Source organism: Rhinolophus ferrumequinum, chromosome 10 (genome assembly GCF_004115265.2).
Source record: "Rhinolophus ferrumequinum isolate MPI-CBG mRhiFer1 chromosome 10, mRhiFer1_v1.p, whole genome shotgun sequence".
In the NCBI taxonomy this organism is placed as follows: domain Eukaryota; kingdom Metazoa; phylum Chordata; class Mammalia; order Chiroptera; family Rhinolophidae; genus Rhinolophus; species Rhinolophus ferrumequinum.
In genome coordinates this window covers 39,753,110-39,775,403 of record NC_046293.1, presented here as the reverse complement: position 1 = coordinate 39,775,403, position 22,294 = coordinate 39,753,110, and the positions used below count along the sequence as shown (strand labels likewise).

The 22,294-nt window shown below is 39.3% G+C and overlaps 1 protein-coding gene across 3 annotated transcripts in view; it reads left to right on the top strand.

The window, feature by feature from the left end:
- Positions 1–22,294, top strand: part of TMTC1 (transmembrane O-mannosyltransferase targeting cadherins 1) — a 232,797-nt gene that overhangs the window by 190,395 nt on the left and 20,108 nt on the right. For all 3 annotated transcript variants that reach the window (XM_033116672.1, XM_033116673.1, XM_033116674.1), the window contains one exon: positions 9,713–9,821. In XM_033116672.1, coding sequence (XP_032972563.1) covers positions 9,713–9,821 — 109 coding nt within the window. The remainder of the gene's footprint in view (positions 1–9,712; positions 9,822–22,294) is intronic.

Sequence of the window (22,294 nt, the reverse complement as noted above, 5' to 3'; positions counted from 1 at the left end):
CACACCTGCCTTTAAGTCTCTCTTCCTTCTTGGTGATTCCTTACCAGTACTGGCCGCCTCCCTCCCCTGCTCCTCTCCCTCCAGCAGGCCCAGCGTGATGCTTTCATGGCTGCTGGACAGCATTGCAGAGCTCTCTGCACTTAACCTTCCTGCCATCTCTCCTCCCGGTGAAAAAAACTATAGTAACTGACACTTGAATGATAAACGACAAAGTGCATGCTCATGTCTCCTGAACCTGCCCACTCAGGGTTTGCAGACAGAAGCACCATCACTCCCCCATACAGACAGGGAAACCGGCAAGGGAGGGTCACCGGCACTAAGCTGTGAATGGGATCCTCTAGAGCCGCGCTTTGGGCTTCATTACGCTGCCGCACTAACCGCCTCCCCGTGCTCTCCTCAGGACCAGGAACTCTAGAGCTTAGTGAGTTTACATATTAGCTCGGCCATGTAGTCGTGTGTGACCTGGGGGATATGATTTGATCTTGCAGTGCCTCCAGTTATTCATTTGTAAAGTAAAGATAGTACTCGTACCTACATCCTTCATGAGTACTAAATACGAGAGTGCATGTAAGTACTTGACAAACGACCTCACCCTCAAGAAAGATGAAATAAGTTTTAGAAATTATTAATTATTACCAGCCCAGGGACATAATTTCTCACTTCCAATCTGAAGCTCAACTTCTTAGTATCAAATTAATAATGAATCAGAAGTATATAATATATTGCCTACCCCTGCAGAGAAACAGCTTCAGGCAATACTCAACCTCCTTGAGACTCTGTTTGCTCCTGTTCGAAATAAGGAATGGGACCAGATGACCCTGTAAAGCTCTGGAGCTGCAAGAATCTGCGGTTTTAACTCAGACTCCAAGTTTCTCATCACTTAACTGAAGTGGAAGTGGAAGACCAGAAAGGAACTTCAAAGTCCCTTTTCTCTTCAAAGGCAATACTTGAGTTGAACAGCATCCTGCTTTTGCTGAGAAATCAGTCAGTGAGGCATGTGGTAGAAATTCCAGGTGGGAAAGTAGCTGGAGAGAGGGAGGAGCTGGTGGAGCTGACATTTACTTCGTCATCCATCCCATGTGCCAGACACTGCTAAGCGCACTGCCTGGGTGTGATTATTCCACCCTTGCAGGAACCCGAACAGGTAGAGATTTATGCACACATTTCACAGATCCAGCCACTGAGGCTTATGGAGCTGCAGCATCTAACCCAAGCCTACAACTGCTATAGCCAGGGCCAGGATTTAGACAACACTCAGCTTGAGCCTAAAACCAGGGACATGCATTCAACTGCATCACCAAAGTGGTCCTTTATCTATGGGTTAAATCAATCCTGGCTAAATCAGGCTAATCTCAGCTGCCTTCTCCTCCAGGTCCCAACCTGGGACCACTGTTTCCATGCTTTCCCATCAAATCACAGAAGGGCTTAGCATAAATGTTTGCGTGTGCTTTGAAGTGATGCTGGCTGGGGACACTCTGTCCTCCAGCCCACCTTCATACACTGGTGGTGCAGAACTGGTTCCTTACATGCAGGAGCAAGGCCATTGTGGGGCAAGCATCCTGTTGGCAGTGTTCAGGACAGCGATCTCACTGAGCTGATGATAAAGACATCAAGAGCCATTCAAAGGAGTGAAGGCAGAGGAGACTCAGAAAGAACATTTCCTCAGGACCTACTCTGTGCCAGCCCCTATATGAGGTCTTTATGTGAACTGTGTCTCCATCCCTGCTGCTCTGTGATGAGACAGTCTCAGAACTTTCCATCATTCACTTCCTCAGTTTTCAGCCGAGGAGAGAGGTGTTCAAGACAACCAAAGCTTGGCCACTCCCACCACACCAGTGGGCACCCCGGCTGCCTCCCATTTCTGCCGCAGTGACCTGAATCTGATGTTGCAAACCCACTGTGGAGGGAGGGCAGGTGATTTACTCTGTTAATGCAAACTGTAGTGTGTGTGGTTTTGGGGTTGAAGCAAAGATTCATTCTCGGCCACCACATAATGTGATTGGGTCCTCCAGATAGCTTTCCTGCGTGGCTTCTGTAAAGAGTCAAGCAGAAGAACTAAGGTGAACGCCAGTAAACCAGATACTATTATATATTTCTATTGCATTGAGCAGAAATGTACTCAGTAAACTTGAACGTAAAAGAAGCTACATAGAGGATGATCCAATGTTTTTCTTTTGCTATGTAGGAAAGATGGTAGACACACAGAAAAAAGTATGCCCTGAAAAGATCATCTCACTTACAATTTGTCTGTCACGATTCAGTTTTTCATGTGAGCTGGTAAAGTCTTTCAGCCACCCCCACCACACACATACACAATGCATAAAAAAGTCATACTCTTTTTCCTTTGTGAGAGACATCCTTTTGGGGTCCAAGAACAACAAAGCACCCCAACAAAGAAATAGAAATGAAGAGAGCTACCCAACACTCCAAGTTCACACTGTAGTTTAATGGGAAATTTCACTGCTGCCAAGTGGGTTGCCAAATCCATTTATTTTTGTTCCTGGCATTTCCTAAATTCTCCCAAAATGTCAATACTTTTTCAAAGAAAGCATCTGCTTTCAGTTTAAATGAATGTGTCATAAGATTTTAGACAGGAGTCCAAAAAGATTTCTAAATTGACACTTAACAGGCCCTTAATTACTAAAAGAAAATGTGGTGAAGCTTTATTTGCTTTTGCTAAATATCTGCATTGAGACAGAGCCAGGAAAGTGAGATAATGCAAATGTTTTTACTTAACACACGAGAAAAGCAGTCTCACTGCTGTATAACCACAGGGGAAATTCCCTGAGAAACTACAAATGTTTAATGGCAAGATTTGCACGTTGTGAACAAGATCTAATTTCTACTTGATGTTTCTCTTGAAATGAATGATGAGAATGGTATTGGTTCCAGGAACCCCTTCCCAGGAATTTTAGCCTTTTGGAAGTTCCTGGGGGAAACTTAAGAGAGTGGAATTTTGCTTATTGAATGTTAGGAGATTTTAATTGATGTTATGATGCCTATATGGATAACACAGGAGCTAAGACTTGGATGCACAACAGCGGATCCTCACAACAGAGCTTCTGTGAAAACGGCCCCTTCCACTTGCAGGAATCCCCGGTGTCACCTTTCGTGCACCCCCACTCCAGTCTCCCACATGACCTGGAATCCAAAGGTATTGATCAGCCAGGCCCATCGGCTGGCCACTGTGACCTTTCTCTTTGTTCAGATTGTCCCAAGAAATCTTCTTTCTCTTTTTTGTAGCTTTCCTCCTCCTGTTAACATTTAGCCTCATATCAAGGATCCATTGATCAGACAAATCCCACGTAGACATCGGCGCAGAGTTTCTTAAAGCATTGACAGAGAACCACCCTCACTAGAATTGCCTGAGGGGCTTATTAAGAACAATGATTCCTGGGCCCTACCCCAGACCTACTGAATCTTAGGAGGCCTGGGAGCCTGCATTTTACCACTTAATGATTCTTAAGCACTAACATTTGAGACTACTGATCTAAGGAAAAAGTGAAAACAGAATATTTTAAGTCATGGAGGATTGATTATCAGTCATCCACCAGTGATTTGTTTGGCAGATAAAGAAATACAGGATGCCGAGAGGCAAAAGAAAGATTACCTAACCGTGGAGCAGTTTTACTCTTACCTGCTTCTCTCACCTACCCAGGGATTCCTAATACATCCATCAGTGATAGTTGAACTCCCTAACAGAAGCTCTGCCAATCCTCAGTATCCTTAGTGGGGCATGAGTTTCCCAAGGGACTCTGTATTCCTTTCTGTGACTCCAAACTGAAAGTGTGCCCATGGGTCATCAGATAGGGTATGTATTAAAATTGATTTTTTATCAATTTGTTCACCAGTTGTGGGCTACTTAATTTAAGATTTTTCTATGTAATGCAGAGAAACAACCTGTGGATTTGGTTACCTGAATCACATCTTTGATCAAATCAGAGGCTAATGTTATTTATTGTTTCCCCCTTTGGAACTGACCTGTCAGTTCATCTCAATGGCTAACAGAGTAGCCCTTTGTAGACGGAGCTTACATTGATAAAGGGCTTCTGAAGTCCCTAAGTAGTTTAGTATAGAGCCAAAATGAATGTGTTTGGAAATTTTAATACTGTCTAATGCTGGCCCAAGGGTGATCTATAATGTCAGAATACATAGGTAATTCCCATTATTAAGGAATGGCATGATATCTATTTGAAATCGTCTGCCTCTCGTTATATCTTTTTACATGGAAATAACTGCGCACATCTTTCTTTTCTAAGAAGCTCTCCTGGGTTGGCTGAAAAAGAGGCTCAGAGTTGCTCCTGATTCTTTCTTGCCTAAATATTCACCTTCAGCAACCACCCCTACAAAATGCAGACCCACTCCTTTGTGTGGCTCCAGCATTAGCTGAGTGGATTCTGAATTATCGGTCTGCCGTTTAGGCCTCCTCAGCTTGGTGTGTGCTTTACAGTGAGGCTTCCAGGGGTAATACCTCTGTTTGTTAGTGGTGTTATTTTATATTTAATATGATGCTATGTATCTGTGTATTTAGTGATGATAAACTATTGTGATATCAGGCACAAGAAAAATCACTCTGATGGCCCACCTAAAATTTTTGTGACTAGCTTAACATGTGGACGTATATTACTTTTGAGGGAATTTCAAAACCACCACATTCTCCTTTATTTTTGAAATTAATTTAAAAAAGAAGGAGGAGATAGATTTTTCATGGGTGACTTTAGAAACATTAAATGAGCTAATAAAAGCCAAAACATATATGGTACCTACTGTGAGTCTGAGACATAGAGAGGACAGATAATTCATCTAAGGAAACACAACTAGTAAATGGTAGAAGGAGAGCCTGAATCCAGTGCTTCTGGGTTTTGAGTCTGTGGTTTTTTTTATGGTCGAGAAGCTGTACAGCAGTGCCTGGTATGTAAGAAGTGCGCAGTCAATGGAAACTATACTTGTAATTTTCTTTTGATTCTAAGGCTTGGGTGCTTGCTTCCTTAGGGATGCTTCTGTGATACTGAAAGAGGTATTGAAACAGATGTAAAGTGGATAATAATTCTATTATTGTCCTCTGCCAAATTTTATTAGAACATTTAAAAGTTTATTTCGAGAGATTTACAAAGATTTAGGAATAAAGAAAATAATAAAACCATGGGTTTTTAAAAATTAATTTAGCAATTTTTGAGTTTCTACTATGTGCAGATCACTGTACTAAAATTATTGGATTTCTACTATGTACAGATCACTGGGATAAAAGAAGTAAGTCAGATAAATAAGACAAGGGTCCTACCTATGGAGGAACTTAAAACCTAGCACTGGTCACAGACGGAGCTCCTGTACCACTCAATAGGGTGGGTGCAGGGGTGGGGCATGGCCTGTGGAGGGGCCAGACTGTGCATCAGAAACCTGGTGGACTAGTAGCTGTGTGCAGTGGGCAAATCTCTTGGGCTCTCCAAATCTTAGGTTCTTTTATTGTTGTTGGGGTGGTGGTTGCTAGTATTGTTTGTTTTCTAAATCTTTAAATTAGAGATAAGTATGCCTCATTCATACTGCTTACCAAGAATTAAAATAAATGATGCAAAGGAAAACTCTGTTCTTAGCAGAGAATAAATGTTCAGCAAACAACTATTAGGAAACATGAAGCTTCAGAAACTTGCCTCCTTGGCACTGATGTACAGGCTGGCACCCTCCTGCAGGAGACCATGGCGGGAGCCCCTCATGTGCTGTGCCAGGGCCTCGGAGAAGCAAAGTACGCCGGGGCCCAGTTACTCCTGAGAATGTTGAGTGGAAGAGCAACGAGCAGCTCCTCTGGGGAGGGAAGAACAGGGCTTGTAAAGCGGATTCCCTTACCACCTTTTTGGTTCTGGAGATACAAAAAGAAAACCAAAATATATGAAAGATATCATATAGGTGGTTTCTGATTTTGGTACATGTTTACAAGCTCTGGTGAGGGGATCATGCTCTGAGCTGGGTCAGTCCAGGAAGGCTTCACAGAGGAGCAGAAGTTAAGTAAGGAGAAGGGGAAAGCCATCTGTGAAGTAGCATGGCCAGAGTGCCAGGCTGAGAGGTGCAAGACCAGGAGGAGACTTTCCTTTTTGCTTGGCACCAGGGCAAATCACTGAGGCCTCCCGAGTCTCAGTTTCCACTACTGTAAACCAAGCATATTGGATTACATCCCTAATTCTCAAATCTGGATGACTGTCATATTCCTATGGAGAACTTCCTATTAAGATGCCCAACCTCAGAACACTACGGTCCTTTGCAAAGCACCTCAAGTGATTTTTAAGGTATAGTGAGGTTAGAGAAGCAGTGAAGTAGATGGTCTCTTAGGTTCTGTAAAATGGATGCTGAAGGCCACCCAGTTTGTCTGGATCAGTATGTCCCTGGGTATGTTTAAACCTTGGTCAGCCACATCATAGAGGGTTTTAAACTAAGAGTCTATCTGTAGGTAGTAGGGCATTAATGAAAATTTTTATATGAAGAAATGTATTGAAAGCAATACTCTAAAAAAAAAAATGTATCTTTCAGTTGTCTGTATGTAGTAAAAGGAGAAAAGAGAGGGAACTAGAAACTGATTGTGAACTAAGGGTATGAACTCGGCTGTTAGCAAGCAAAACTGAGTAAGGTGCTCTCTGGACTGAAATAACCCAATAGAAGTGTAGGAATATTCCTCCTGGTTTGTTTTTTTTTTTTTTTCATCTGGGATAATTATCAGAGAAACATGGGCCATAATGTAGAAATGAAAAGGGATGCTATTGAATTCAAAAACAGGATGAAATGAAGGTCAGTTCTCACCTGGTAATTGCGTTACTATACAACCAGGGAAGTTTCCATTTAGATGAATTATCTGCTATTAGTTATTGTGTCCAAGCCACCCCAGTTTCATAAACTTCCACCGAGGGTGAGCAAAAGAGAGACGACAGAAGAAATATATCTTCCCTACTATTCCTCTACCTTTCAGAAACAAAACAACAATAAAATTGACACTCATCAATTTCTTTGGCTTTTGTGAAAAGCATTTTAAAATATCTGTTAAGGTGGCACCTGCCTGAACCCTGTCGGAGTCTAATGACTGACTCTGAAAGCCTCCCTGGAAAAGCAGAGTCCTCCAAGAATGCTGAGCCAACAGGAAATGTCCTGTCTGCTGGTATTTGCATCTTGTGAAACTTATATACTAAATGAAATTACAAGATACGATATTTTTCGGAACATGTGTCAGTCCCTCCAGAGATTCATAGAAACACAGTTTTTCACAAAGAATCCAAGTTCACTATGAATAACTTTAATGCTAACTTTTCCATTGTGTCACATGAATGTCAATGGGTGACCTCAAGTATTCAGATTCATAGACTGTATTAATTGGTAAGTAGTCTCACCGAGTTCATATATAAAAGTTTTAAATTGCCATTCTATCTTGATGGGAACCATGACAAATGAAAATCATTAAATTTTACTATCAAATTGTTGTGGTTTTTTCCTGCTGATTTTGAAGAATATCCAAGCTAAATTATGTCCTGAGGGACTTAATTTTCAGCCTTTATTTCCTAAGTCAGTATCTTCCTTTGGATTTTTGGGAGGATTTCCAAATTACTGTTAAAAAGATTTACGAAATCCTTGGAGAAAGAGTTCTGCTAACCATGAAATCAGTGGTCAAATTACCAGGATTAAAAAATAAGTTTTTACTTAAAAACATATGCCAATGGAAGAAATATGTCAAGTTATATTTTAGAATAGAAACCCAAGAGTATGTAAACATAGTGGGCTTCCATAGAGTCTAACAGACACTCTTTAAATATTTGTTGACTGAATAAATTAACAAGAAAGCAGCAATAAGAGCACTAAAATCAGCAAGAAAGCAGTAATGCAAATTTCTTATAACCATGAAACTTTAAAGACACATCCCAAGGACAATTTACTTAAGGACACAGATCTTACACCTTGATACCAAGGGCGGGAATGAACATCGAGAGGGGTTCAGTAGGAATTAGCTAGGCCCAATAATGAGAGGATTGCGTAGACAGCCACCTCCCTTGGGAAATAGCTAACACTTAATAGACAGTGATAAATGTTTGCTAAATGGTATAGTTAAATGCAAGGTCTATGCTGGAAACATCACTTTTTTTTATTTTTTCCCCAAGGTCTGTGATAAAAGACTATCTTCCTAGGTAAAGTCACCTTATGATATGCTGCTTCTAGCACTTGGACCTCAAACATGTGGAGTCAATATTAGTTTTCCTTCTATAGATCTTTATCCTACAGAGACTTAAAGCCATAGGGGTTTTATGGCACAAGCTGCTCTCGGCTGCCTTTGATAATTCATGGAGCAGTTATGCTGAAATTCTCAGTGTGTGTACAAATTACCTGAGCGTCTTTTTTAAACGCAGGGTCTGATTCATTGGGTCTGGCTGGGGTCTGAGCCTCTGCATTTTTAACAAGCTCCTAGGTGATGTTGATGATACTGGTCCATGAATCACACTTTGAGCAGCAAGGTCAGAAGAAAGAGATGGATTTCTAAGCAGTTAGAATAAAGAGATGTGATGAGATGGCAGAGCACTGGATCTTGACTCAGAAGACTGATGATGTGAATACAATGAGTCACTTGACTTTTCTGAATCCAAATTTTCTCATTCAAGAAATGAGTATAATAGCACAATAATACCTGCGGCATGGGATCGTTGTGAGAATGAAACTAATAATGTTATGCGAAAATTTACCAGAGCATATGGTAGCTATTCATTGCTGAATAAATGGTTGCTGATCCCAAAGAGTATAAGCACACAATTCCGCTTTGGTAACTGGTAAAGATGGGGGTACCCTTCAGCTGTGTGCTTTTTATCATTTCCGGGTTCTATTCTTCATTTCTCTTCTTTTGCCAGTTACAATGTCTATCACTTAGTAAGTCATCAGTGTTTGTGGAATTGTCCTCGTAGCATGGTTGCCAGTGTACATTTTTGGCTTCAAAGATAGCTGATATCAGGATGATATCAGTGTTTCTCCATGGCATGAACAGGAAAGAGAACCGTCACCCAAAATAATGGCAATAACTTTTGGGCCTTGAGTCCTTTTTGAAACTAGAACTGTAATCACTGGGAGGAGACTAAAATGAAGGACACGGACCCAGCCTCAATTCTCAATAAAAATAGGATAAAATAGCTGATCATTCTTTGCCAGCCAGTAGTCACAGTATTTTCTAATTTCGTAAATTGTGTATACAATGTATCTCTCTGCGTTATATAAACAAAGACTAACAGGGGCCATTTGGCTGGCTTATCCCTGGTGGGTAGCTCAGCCACCAAAAGGAGGCCAGCCTGCAGTGGTACAACTAACACTGTAGGGGCTCAAACCATCTTTCACATCGTTGCAAACTGTCTCCCTTGCCACTGGGTGATGTCCCCAAATTGCTGCTCTGAGAGTCTAACTTGCTGGTTAACAAACTTGTAAAATATTAAATAAAACTCTCAAAAAGTGCATAGCAGGAAATAGAAGGTAGAAAAATCAGTGAATACCTCGCAGTATCATTTACATCTTAACATCTCTTTCCACTGAGAATTCAGACAAAAACTGTTCACAACTTGGGGCAGTAGGGTCAATTCATTTGCAATGAAATCTAGAGTGAATTTGGTTAATCTTCACTAAAAGAAGTAAGATCTTAAAGTCTAATCAGAGGATTTAAACAAAATTTTATTAAAAGATATTCTTTTTCCACCCTTATAATCTGTAGATCCCAGGAGAAAAAAGAAGAAGCCATCACCTTACTGAAGGATTCCATTAAATATGGTCCAGAGTTTGCAGATGCATATTCAAGCTTAGCTTCATTATTGGCTGAACAGGTGATTATTTCCATTTAATTTTACATATTTTAAAAAAATTTACTGTCAAATGTATGAATTAATATTACATATTAGATTTTTGGTACTGATGGTTTAGTTTATAAGCTCGTATTGGACAATGAATTTCTATGTCAGTTTTCTTCTTGACAGGAATTATAAGCCTCGTATTCTCACTCCAATATTCTCTGTGTAGTGTAGGTGCTCTTGAGACAAAGATGGTCCATTATAGGCCATTGATATATTCTCTACCACTTTGGGACAAAAATCTGTCAAGAACAATACATGGTATTTGCTGGTTCTCTTACTATTTATCATATTTGTTCTGGGGAATTATCAATGTACTAAGATCTCTAAACACAGTGTGGAACTGATTACCAATTATCTTATAGATCCTATGTCTTAATACCTATTAGAAGGTCACAGAGGCTTATAGGACGGGCTCCTAAGAGATAACGTTTCTCAGGACATAAAATAGAGGCGTATTTTGATTCCCTTACTTCTTTGTGTCTACATGATTTGGTACTTGGTACCGCTTTTCAGTGACCTGGATGCATGCCCCCAGCTCTGGGGAAACAAATGTAAGTTGTCTTCTTTAAGTTGATGATATTGTTTTGTTGACACACGTAAGTGCCCTCAATAATTCTGCTATCTCACAACTGCCAGATTGTCTTAAAATCAAACTCGACCTTTGAAAGCTACCCTGCAATATTCAGCTGGCTTGAATGTAGTGATTTTGATATTGCATGTCAGATACATAGGGGTGCAATTTTGCATTTGAAAAACTTTGGAGGTTTCAGCAGGAAACAAAATTAGGACATTCTATGGATATTTAAGTGTCAGAAACGATAAGCTTAGTTGTCTCTCTCATAGTCTCCATTTAGTGTAGATGGGCTTTAGCAAAATGCCCATGTCCATTGTGGGTAATTTTAATGCCGGTTTTAGCACAATATTTAAGCTAAAACGATGATGGTCATGTATTAGTGTGTACACTGGCAGTCCACAGCTGCCTTTGGCTTGTGCTGAGGCAGACACAGTAGAAGTTTTCCAAAGGTATTGACTCCCTCACTCTTTCCTTTGCTCACCTCATTCTGGCTCCTTTATTTTCCTAAGACCCTTGCCCTGCGTCTGCCTGGCTGGTTGTCTTACAGCTGCTCAGACTGCCAAGACTGCCGCTCCCAGGGCCTTGGCACTGTCTTCCCTTGGCGTGCAACGCTTTTCTCCCCTATATCTTAGAGTTTCCTTCCTCGTGTCATGCTGATTTCAGCCCAAATATTACCATCTCAGAGGGCTTGTCTGTGATGACTTTTTCTAAATAGAAACCACACACTGCCCACCACGTTCTCTCTCACCTTGCCCTGCCTTACTTTTCCCCATAACATTTATCACCATTTAACATGTATTGGTTTGTCTGTGATCCTTCTCCCACTACTAGAATTCTTAACCCCGTGAGAATGGCTATCTGTTCTAGTCACGGCCATATTCCCATGCCTCTCACGCTGTACGCAATCAGTAAATTTTGAGTGACTAAGTGAATCAATACGAACTGAAGAACATGTTGTCCCTCCAATCCATCACTGATTCTAAATTTACTCTTATATTACAAGGAGGGCTGGGCACGTGGGCCGCACTGTGTCGTGATGAAATTGTGCCTGAGCCCAATGCTCTTGCCCTCCACCGAGGGACCACATGAGGAACAGCCATTTGAAATGATCGCTGTGTCAGGTCCACAGTAGGGTCCGGAATGGGGTTGAGGCCAGCACCCCTACATCATTCAGTGGCTCCTTCATGAGGACTCGAGGGAGGAATTTCTCTCATGTCTCAGGATTAGGAAAGGTTAAGCTTCTGAATTACAAGATTTTTGTTTTATTCTTAATATAATGCAGGAAAAATCTTGCAAATGCTAGAAAGGTTAACTCTGTTTCCACCCCTTCTCGCCTAACAACCAGTCTAGACTGTATCGTCCTCTTTTCTGAGTGTGCTGCTGTTACTCCTGAGTTTATTGCTTTCCTCAGTAATTGATTTTATTCAATTTATGTTCCACATTTTTGGAAGCTGCCTCAGTTTCTTTGTGGAACAATGAGGTATAAGCAAGTAAATAAAGCATTGCATTAATAGTTCCCATTCGTATCTTTTTTCACAACTCAGCAGGGCAGATAATAAACATTAAATTGCTCTTCTGGATGAAAATTACCCCTTAAAGTAAATGACAATATCACTTACCAGTAATAATCACACATAATGTTGTTTTGGGGGAGCTCTTTACAGATATTCATACAGTTTCTGTAATGCCATTTTTTCTATCTCACCCTCTAAATCCTCTCTATTTTTCAAGATCCAGTGCACTTTCCACTTCCTTCCCCACCATTCTTCCACCTCCTCATCTCATGGCGAGTTGTATTTCCTTGGAGCTGCTATACCATTTTTGGGAACACGCATCAACTCTCAAGCTAATCATATATTTTTATTTCTTGAATTAATATCTTGAACTATAATTTAAACATTTTATCAGGTTTATTTTTCTCACAAGACTGAAACTTTCTTTAAGAAAAGCAGCGTCTTCTTTGTATACCTATTCCTTCTCTGGGGTTTAGGATAGTTCACTGTACACCGTAGGTCTTCATACAGGATGTCTTACCTTCAGTTACCTTGGGATTCATTTACCTCATGCTGTGCTATTATGAGCATTTGACAGAGAAATGGGACACCAGGTTCTAGACCTCACTTCATAGTAACCAACGGCACAGACTTGGATGAAGAGTGCTTTACCTCTCTGGCCCTCAGTTTCCAAATTTGAACATTGATAAATATTCTATATTTTCTTCACTGTATCTTATGCCTCTATCATTTTAAGGTGTCTAAAACAGTCCCATTTAACATCAACTAAGTGCTAATGAATATTTTAACGAATCACTTAAGGCTCCACTCTAATTAGTGCCATTGTTTCTATACAAATAAAGTATTAATATGGTTAATATTGTGAAAAGAGATTTGCTTTGATAAATATTCAAATGTTTTGATTGTATTCCTTTCTTAAATTAATGAACTCTAAGTTCACGAACAATTACTATTTTAAAAATCTTTGAGATTTTTAGTGACCTTGAAATTTTTTAACTCCATTCTGCAGTATCTTATTATTAACAAATGTTATAGAAGGTAAAGACTAAAAAAGGCAACATATATACTTGTTCCTCAGTTATGTCTAAAAAGTGTGAAATGCCTTATTTAAAATCAAGTACGTGATAAATTTAATTTTTTGTGAATCACAATGGCAAGTTGATATAAAGTAATTACTGCATGTCTCCTAGTTGAAGTCACGAATTTTTTTAAGAAAATTGCGACTACCACCATGATCTTTTCTTACCTACAAAGGTCGCAGTTTTTGCCAGTCTCTCCTACTGTAGGGTTGAATGTAAAATGCTATGAAATCTAAGAAGGTAATTGAAGGACGGAAAGGTTCTCTCTTCTGCTCCTTTGGGCAATTGATTTTAACATCAAAGAGGCAGAGCAGCCATTGGGCACAATGCAGGACTGCCTGCCCTCTCTTTCAACATCTTGTCTTCTTCGTGTTTTGAATTCTTTAGTAATTAAAACAATGCTTCAGATACACGGGCAAGGCATAGAGAAACTACTGAAAAAAAAAATTCACCTAGCTTCACATTCTTTGGCATCAAATGAACTCATTTCTTGGTGACACAACCTTATTTAACAGCATCCCTCAATTTCAGGCACCCGAGGTATTAATATACCACCACATAAGTAATGTTTGCAAACCTTAATCAAGCATTGACACTCTTGTGAAACTCTTCCCTCACAGGTCACCTTCCAGTGCCACCTGTGCATATGCACAGTGCGTGCTTACTGTGGCGGTGGGCCATGTACTGGTAGGAAAGTCTTTACTACACTGAGCTGAAACCTCTAGTCCTGTAATTTGCTCCTTGTGGGCCCGGCCCAACAGAGAGCTTGTTGGGCACAGGTTATAAGCACAGCTGTCTCGTCACTTCTCTCATCATCTCTTTTCTAAGCTAACCCCATTTCTCATAACTTGTTCCTCTTTTACCCTGATTTCTAAATACTTTCCTTCTGGTCGTGTTGCTTTGCATGGCCCCTGAAGTTTCCATGTTCTCTGTGACAATATGGCTCCCAAATTGAACTGGCTTTCTAAACTGTAATTCATAAGTTCAGGGTGGAAATAGAAATACTTACTTTCTTGTCTTGAGATCCTGCGTCTCAACTATGTGACATCCTAAAATGAATAATGTTAGTTGTTTAGCATCCACATGATGCTCTGGCTCAGGGTGGAGATCCAGTCAAGTGAAATCCCTAAAAAATATAACGGTCCATTACTCCAGTTCTCACCCATTTTGCAGGCAAGTTTTTATGACCTGTATGAACGGATTCATCGTTATGTGTATTTAAATTCAACTTCTTTATATCAGCCTGAAATTACAGGTGTTCTAGGATTTTTTAAATCCTTTCTTCTACCATTCATTGTATTAACTACTCTTTCCAGCTATTTTAATTGGCAAATCGAATAAGAATAGCTTCTATTTACTTATTTACATTTTTGATTTAAAAATGTTGCCAAGATCCATAGCAGGTAGAAAACCCCACATTGTGTCTATAGAATCTTCTGTCCAGGTTGACCTCTATTTTACCCAAGAGGCTTTAGGTGCAATTATTCAATTTTTGGTTAATTTATCAAATTACATGATTGTCTGGCTCACCTCTGTCAGATTTGTCTACAAGGATGCTGTCAGAGACTTGTCAGACACTTTCTGAAAGCCTTCCCCTGATCTAAGGTTGTGATTCTATCAGAAAAAGGAAAGAGGTTCATTTGACGCACTTTGCTCTTACTGTCAGCATGCTGCTGTCTGCAGATACCATATCCCATCCTCACTCCCAATGAAACCAAGAGTTTAATAATCTTTTCTAGGATTTATCTGGGACTTATCTTGTGTTCATCACTCTGTTGGAACCTGAGGGTAACAAGTAAATCTGAACACGATAGAGAATCTGAGAAGGGGACATTGGATAAATAGGTTAATAAGTTTGACAAGACATTATGTGGCGGAACATATTAAGGCCCAGAATGGAGCCCAAATTTGAAATTGATAGATAATAGAAAGCAAAGGTTAAGTATCTGAGGAATGGGTTTTAAAACATGTGAGGAAGAAGAAAATTCTGTGGAAATATATAGGGTATTTTGGAGGAGGCTTTTACTGCATTCTGGTGTGAGTAGTTGAGAGATTTGTTTCAGGGAAGAAGTGCGAGAATGGATGAACTGTATTGTGGGAAAAGATTCCCTTTGTACTTAGAGACTGTCTGCATGTGAAGACTGAAAGGTAAAGAAAAATAGAAAATTAAGAACTCCGGGTCAGAGCACTTGAAGGATTGAGATGACACATAACCACTAATAGCTATGGGGAAACCAGGCAGAAGCAGGATATTAGGAGAGGAGGAACTGAGATCAGCTTCAACATTTTTTTTTTCCAATTGCATAAACTATATAAATATAATGGAAAGTGAGGAAAAATCAGAGAAAATAAAATATAGCTTTCACCATAATATAATACATGGAAGTAACAAATATTATCTTTTTTTAATATCCGCAGGTTTTAAAATTGACTTATTTGTTTTCGTACTTAGATTCACATATAATTTGTATCCTGTTCTTTTCACTTACCATTAAATTATGCATAATATTGTACGTATTTTTGTGGTGCTAAATGGCCTTCATAAAAACCATTTTAATGGCTACGTACCAATTTATCAAAATGATGCATTATAACTTACATAATAATATCTCAGCTGTTGGTCATTTGGGGTGTGTGTGTGTGTGTGTGTGTGTGTGAACTTTTCCTTTCTTATGGCTTTTTAAAAAACAATATTTTGAATCATTTTCTAATCATGGATTCCTAGAAGTTGAATTCCCATATCAAAGAGCATCAGCCTGTTTTACGGAATACTTGACTAAATTGCTCTTGGGGTACATTACTAAATTGCTTTCCAAAACAGTGGTACCAATATGCTCTGTCACCAGCCATGTACAACCTTTGCATCTTAAATGTTAGTGGAACAGTTAAAAGAAAAAAGCACGTGGACAGATGACAGTGAGAGAGATCAGGGCTGGAAAGATAGGTTTTAGATTTTATAAATGAAAACATAGTATGAGTAGGTAATTTTTCTGAGGGGAAAATGAAGACTAGTATAGAGGGTAAAAATCTTTAAAGATTTTTTTTTTAGCCTTTCATTTTATAGATAAAAATATGACGTGTACAGAATGAAGTGCTACTGAAGGTCATGCAAATAACCAGTGTCAGGACCCAGACTAGGGCCTGGTCCCTCAACACCTCCCCGCGGCTCTGTCACTGTATGATGCTGCGTTCCCATGATTGGACTATGGTAACGGGCCTCCGTGAATGAGGCTGTGTGTGCAGGGGGCCAGAAGGGAGTAAAGCAGTGATGGAGGAAACCCAGGAGGGTGAGTTGTCATAGACGTTAGAGACATGAAAGCATCCAGAGGAGCGCTGATGTCCCTCTGGGTCTATTGCAGCAAAGAAGAAAACTGAGCACAGAAAATAAACTCTTAGATTCAAAGTCAGGGTGGTCTGTGGCTTGCTCCTCTCTTCGGGTTCTCCATTAGCATTCAGAACTGGCCGTGCTCCAACTTCACAGATAGAATCGTAAACATTTACAAGCCCACCATCATTTTTAACCAGCTTACTCTTCCCCTAGATTATAGAGCTTGCATTACATTAGCAGTAATGGAAGTAAAATTAACATTGTTTATGACTCTGACCCACTGCAAATTATGGCTAGCCCCAAGTTTATAGCCTATTGAAAAACTCATTTAATTAATTTGATAACACTTAAAATAAAATATTTTCCTTTCATGTATTTTGGGATATGACTTCACCTGATACAAGAATGAAAAGACAATTGGAACAAGAAAATATAATTTAGAAGTATAGATTCAGGTTTAGAATCTATAATTAGAAGTATGTTTAGAATCTATAATTAGAAATAATTTAGAAGTATGAGGTTCAGGGTCAGTTTCTCTCCTAGACCTGCCACCTTTTCGGTAGATTCAGCCATGTATAGCACTGCATATGTGGCCAACACAACTTGAACTGGACTCTACCTTAAGAATTCATTGATTTAGTTATTCAGCACACATTTATAGAACATCTAGGTTCCACCAAGCATTAGAGATTGTTGAAGTAGCAAGGTATGGGACTTACCCTCATGAAACTTAGAGTCTAGAAGGGAAGGCTACCCCTAAACAAAGAATTACATTCTTGGTCTCCCTCCCCAATATCTAACACAATTGTGACAAATGTGCCAAGGGAAAGTACCAGCGAGAATGTTAAGGGGACCTAACCTAATGTCAATAGGGGTGTATGGGCAGTGGGGGCAGTGGCCAACGAGTGACATTTAATCTGATACTTGAAGAATTTATAGATACTAACTCGGTAAAAAGTAATTGGATAAGCTTTCTGGCCAGAGGGCATAGACAACGTGAGAGCTCTGAGGTGGAGACAGTAGAGGTGCCTTCCTCTAATAGAAAGAAAGTCATGGGACTAGAGATGCCGAGAATGAAGAGGAAATGGCGTGAGAAGGAAGCTGCAATTCTAGGCAAGTGTGGGTTTTCTCCCTGTTCCCAGTCTCCTGGCCATGCTATACCCCTGTCGTTACTCATTCTTGTCCTTCTTTCTCTTTCACTTCTTTTATGATTCGTGGCATTTCTTCTTTAAAATGTGTCTCTCTTACTGAAATTGTCACAGGGTGGTGTTGATCATAGTCTGCTGTGTGATAAGAAAATTCAGGATCAGAAATATCTAACATTTCCTTGGTGAAAAGGAATGCCAAGGTAATTGATTCATTTCAGTTGAATGTGAAAGAATTAGACATCAAATATTGACAGCACATTTTTCATAAATGTCCATGGAGAGTACATAATGACCGACGGGTGGAAAAACTGTTTTGTAACATTAAGTAATAAATAAACAAATGCCAAGAAGAAGCCGAGAAAGCAGATATCTCTGCTTTATGCGGTTTGTGTGTGTGTGTGTGTGTGTGTGTGTGTGTGTCTGTGTGTGAATGTGGGTTCCCCATCCAGAGCCAGTTCTCCTTTCATCACCATATATTTGCCCCCCTTTGCCCTCTTCTAACATCCCCACTTCCCCCTTACCCTCTGGTAACCACCAAAGTGTCTATATCTATGAGTTTGTTTGTTTATATTGTTCCTTTGTTGATTTCAGCTTTATGTTTTGAAGAGTTTCTCAGAGAAGTCATTGACATGAGTTTAAACACATCCATTGGTCCTACACTTCCTAGGTTTGGAATAGTAAACAAAGTCATTTGTTAGTCATAATAAAGTTACGTATTTTCTGAAAGATGGCAGATGTTTAGTGTAATCTTTCCCATGTTTAATTTTGTAGTTACTAGATCTCCAGTCTCTTCAAGAATTCAGATCTCTGTCCAAGATTTCAGCAACATCTGATGAGGGTATAGCAAATCTGTAACCAATACTTTCTAGTGCTTTTCCTCCAGATATTGTTGAGTAACCAGTGCTTTGCTAGTAAGTACACTGGGACTTGTTCTCAAGCGATCTGGATTTAAATAAACAAAATAAAGTCATTTGGTGTATGGAGAGGTACCTTATGACTCTGTGTGCTCACATCATTGACTAGAGTGGAAGTATTTCTACAAAGCAGTTTCAGATGCATGACCTTAATGTCAGGGCATGAGGACAGCTTTTCAACCCACATATCTACAGGTCCTTCACCACTTTGGACTATTGTACCCTATACCTTCCATACAGTAAGTACACTTTGTTACAGGCCACTTATTAAGCTGACTGTTCACAAAGTGTTGACTGGGGATCCCTGAGGTCTATGCAATTTTCATACTAGTACCAACATGCAATTTGCCTTTTTCATTCCCGTTTTCTCATGAGCATACAGTCGTTCTTTATAAGCTATATGATGTGTGCACAATTATGAAAAAGCTATTAAAATATTCTCTCCTTTTCCAACTAAACGTCTACATGAGGCCAGATTTTCTTCATATATTCCAACTAAAAAACATATAAAAACAGATTGAGCCCAAGAGTAGATATGAGAATCCAACTGTCTTCCATGAAAGAGATTTGCAAAAATTTAAAATAATGCCACTATTCTAATTCTTTTTTTGCTTTGGGAATATATTTTTCATATAAATGTGTTATGTTTGAGTCTATTATCATTTTAATGATATGTTATCATTTTAATGATAATGTTTGAGTTTATTATCATTTAAATAGTTTAAAAATTTCTCATCTTCGTTTCTATTATGGCTAAGGACTTACAGCCCACATAAACAAAGCTCTTTGGGGTCCTCAGTGAATTTTAGAGTACAAGAGTCCTAAAACCTAGAAGTTTGGGGTTGCTACATTAAGCCCATGTCCGTTTGTCTTCCTGGTTACTCAACTTCAACTGTAAGAAATTTTTCCAAATATATCAGTTGGTCCAAGAGAGTAAATTACAGTCAGGGTCCCTTTTTCAGAAGATCTACTTTTTACTTTCCCTCCTTGAGGTAAAAAGCATACCATGTTGGGTAATTACAGCTTGTAAAAAGTAGAGATGTTGACTATGTTTTATCTTTCCCTTAAGGCCTATTTTTATTTCAGCCCCACTGAAAATGCTTTTGAGCCTTGGAGAGAAGCCCGAGGTTGCATGCTGCCCGTTTTTAACCACTGCCCTCGAAGGCTGATTTCATGCTGAGGCAGCGCTTGGTTGAAGACTCTGATGTACAGCAGAAAGTAGTTTTTGTCAGAACCGTTCTCTGGGTCCCAAGCATTTTTAATTGAAGTGGTTCTATAAATAGCTATGTTCATTTTCCCTGGATCTCACAAATCAGTAGAGACTAGGAATGGTCAGACTTAGGTCAAGACATCTATCCAGGAGAGGTAAATGAAAGTGTGTGCGTGAAGTTGAGCTTCCGGGATTAACTACTGCTCCTTTTCAAGATAAATGCACTGCCCTTCCAGAGAATGTGGGATTTATTTTAAACAAACCTGGAAGGTATTTTTCTTCTGCAGTGGCCGTTCCCTTTCACTTTTTAATAAATGAAGTTAGTCATTCCATGAAATTTACAGCCAAGTGAAAGGAAAAGGAAGGCAGATATTGAAGACATTTTTCATAGAGCCAGAATCTTAAGACAGCCCTTGGGGGTTCCCAGGGGTACAGGGATGTGATTACTTGCTACTGATATGCACGGTCTTTTAAATCCCATTACGTCTTCGGACTTTGGAAATTGAATTTCTAATGGAAACCCAGCTTGTAAAGCCAAAAGTAAGAGAAGTTTTAGATGAAAAGGTGATCTCCTTGTCTATTTTGGAGCCAGCAAGAAAATAGAAAAAGAAAAGTAACATTACATCCGATAAAACAGTAGTTGCATTTGAAAAGTATTGCTAACTGTTGTGTTTGATTTCAGGAAGTTAGAATGTAAAGACATCAAGTTTACTCCTTTTCAGGAAAAACACCTTTCACCTCTTCCACAGTTTAGTTATGAAGATGTTTTTAAGATCTCAAGTATCCCCGGATTTTTTTTCAAGCACATCTGTATGTTATACAGCTACTGGAGTTAGTGGTAATCAGCATCCTTGGACATTTGACAGGGGTAGAATATCTTTCCAACCATAAGTCTGGATGTCACTTCTCATTGCCTCCCAAGTCCCTTGTGCTTCTCCTCCCATGACACTGTCACCATACATTGCACTATCTCCTTCTTGTCTGGATCTTACTCAGTTGTCTCTGAGGGCGGGATGTGTCTGTCTCATTCACTCGTCTGTCTCAACTATACACTTGGCATAGGGATAATGCTCACAAAATATGTGTTGAGAGGATGGATAGATGGATGGGTGGCTATCCCAAAGTGTAATTGTTTCTTTTGGTGCCAGATACACCCTTGTTTATTTCCAGAAATATTGCTTTTATTCAGCGTTTACCAATTCTCTGTATGTCCACCGAAAACCTACTGTGTTTCCCCAAAAATGAGACCTAGCCAGACAATCAGCTCTAATGTGTCTTTTGGAGCAAAAATTAATATAAAACCCAGTCTTATTTTACTATAATATGAGACCGGCTAATATAATAGAATATAATATAATGTAATATAATATAATATAATATAATATAATATAATATAATATAATACCAGGTCTTATATTAATTTTTGCTTCAAAAGACGCATTAGAGTTGATTGTCCAGCTAGGTCTTATTTTCAGGGAAACAAACATGGTAGGTTTGTCTTTGTCCCCTTGTATCTATGAGATCTTGGGCAAGTTTCTTAGTCAATTGGTACTCACATTTCTTCATTTGTTAAAAATGGTGGTAAATTAGGTTCTATTAATGTTCTGTCCAGCTCTAATATTCTTTTATTTCCAGTGCTGAAAATCTCATTTATTGTATTTTTAATAATTGTTTATTTTATTTTATTTTATCTTTCCATGACTATGCTAGTGTGTATTAAAAGTGTCATGTAAAGTAGCAAACTTGATCCTATAAAAATAAAGATAGTGTCTAACACAACACTGGTCAGATGGTAACACTGGAAACTCAAGATTTTTCAGGAACTGATTACCCAGTTTTGGATTACCCAGGGTATCCTTTCTCTGGTTGCTGCTGAGATATTGTTTATTGATCTCTGTATCAGAAGGTTGATTAAGGAAAATTAAAAGAATAAAACATCCAGGTTAGTTACTTATTTCTCACTTAGAGCTACTTAGAGGTTTGCTGGGAGAGGAACTTGAAACTGTTGGCTCAAATGCCCCTTGGACAGGGTCCTGGTGTCTGATGTGGCTGCAGTAACAACTCACCTGAGCTCAGAGCATCTGTACTCACCTCTTTCATATGCTGCTCATAAGCACCCTGTGGTCCTCTTTGAGTACTTGAGGGGGACATTGTTTATAATACTTGATAACAAAGAGCAGTGACTTGTATTTCAATTTGACTGTTTTGGCACAGGCATGTCACAATATCCTGCTTTATCATTAGGTAGGAAAGCCAGGATTCATCCAGCTCTGAGTGACTCAAAAAGCCCGTGCTCTCTCGCTAGCTTGTATGGCCTGGGAACGTACCTCCCGAGCTGACTGTAGGCTTGAAGCATTTCTCCAACGCTGGACTGCACTGAATGATTTGAGGTTGAGAGATCTTAGTCTCTTGAACACCTACAATGTGCTAGAGCTTTCATCCAAAAAAAAAAGGTTTGATATAATTTGTGTTCTGCCTGTCCCCATTTGACACACACTCACACAAATGTACTAGTCCTTCAGTAGATGGTATCTTCATAAAGTTTTTCTTTAGTAGATTGAAAGGAGATGTTTGGAGATATTCATTTATCTTTATCTTTTTTTGAGTTTGACAATTTGTTGAATTTGGTAATTAGAAAATGCGTATTTTCAGAAACATGGATCTCCATGCTTGCTGGTC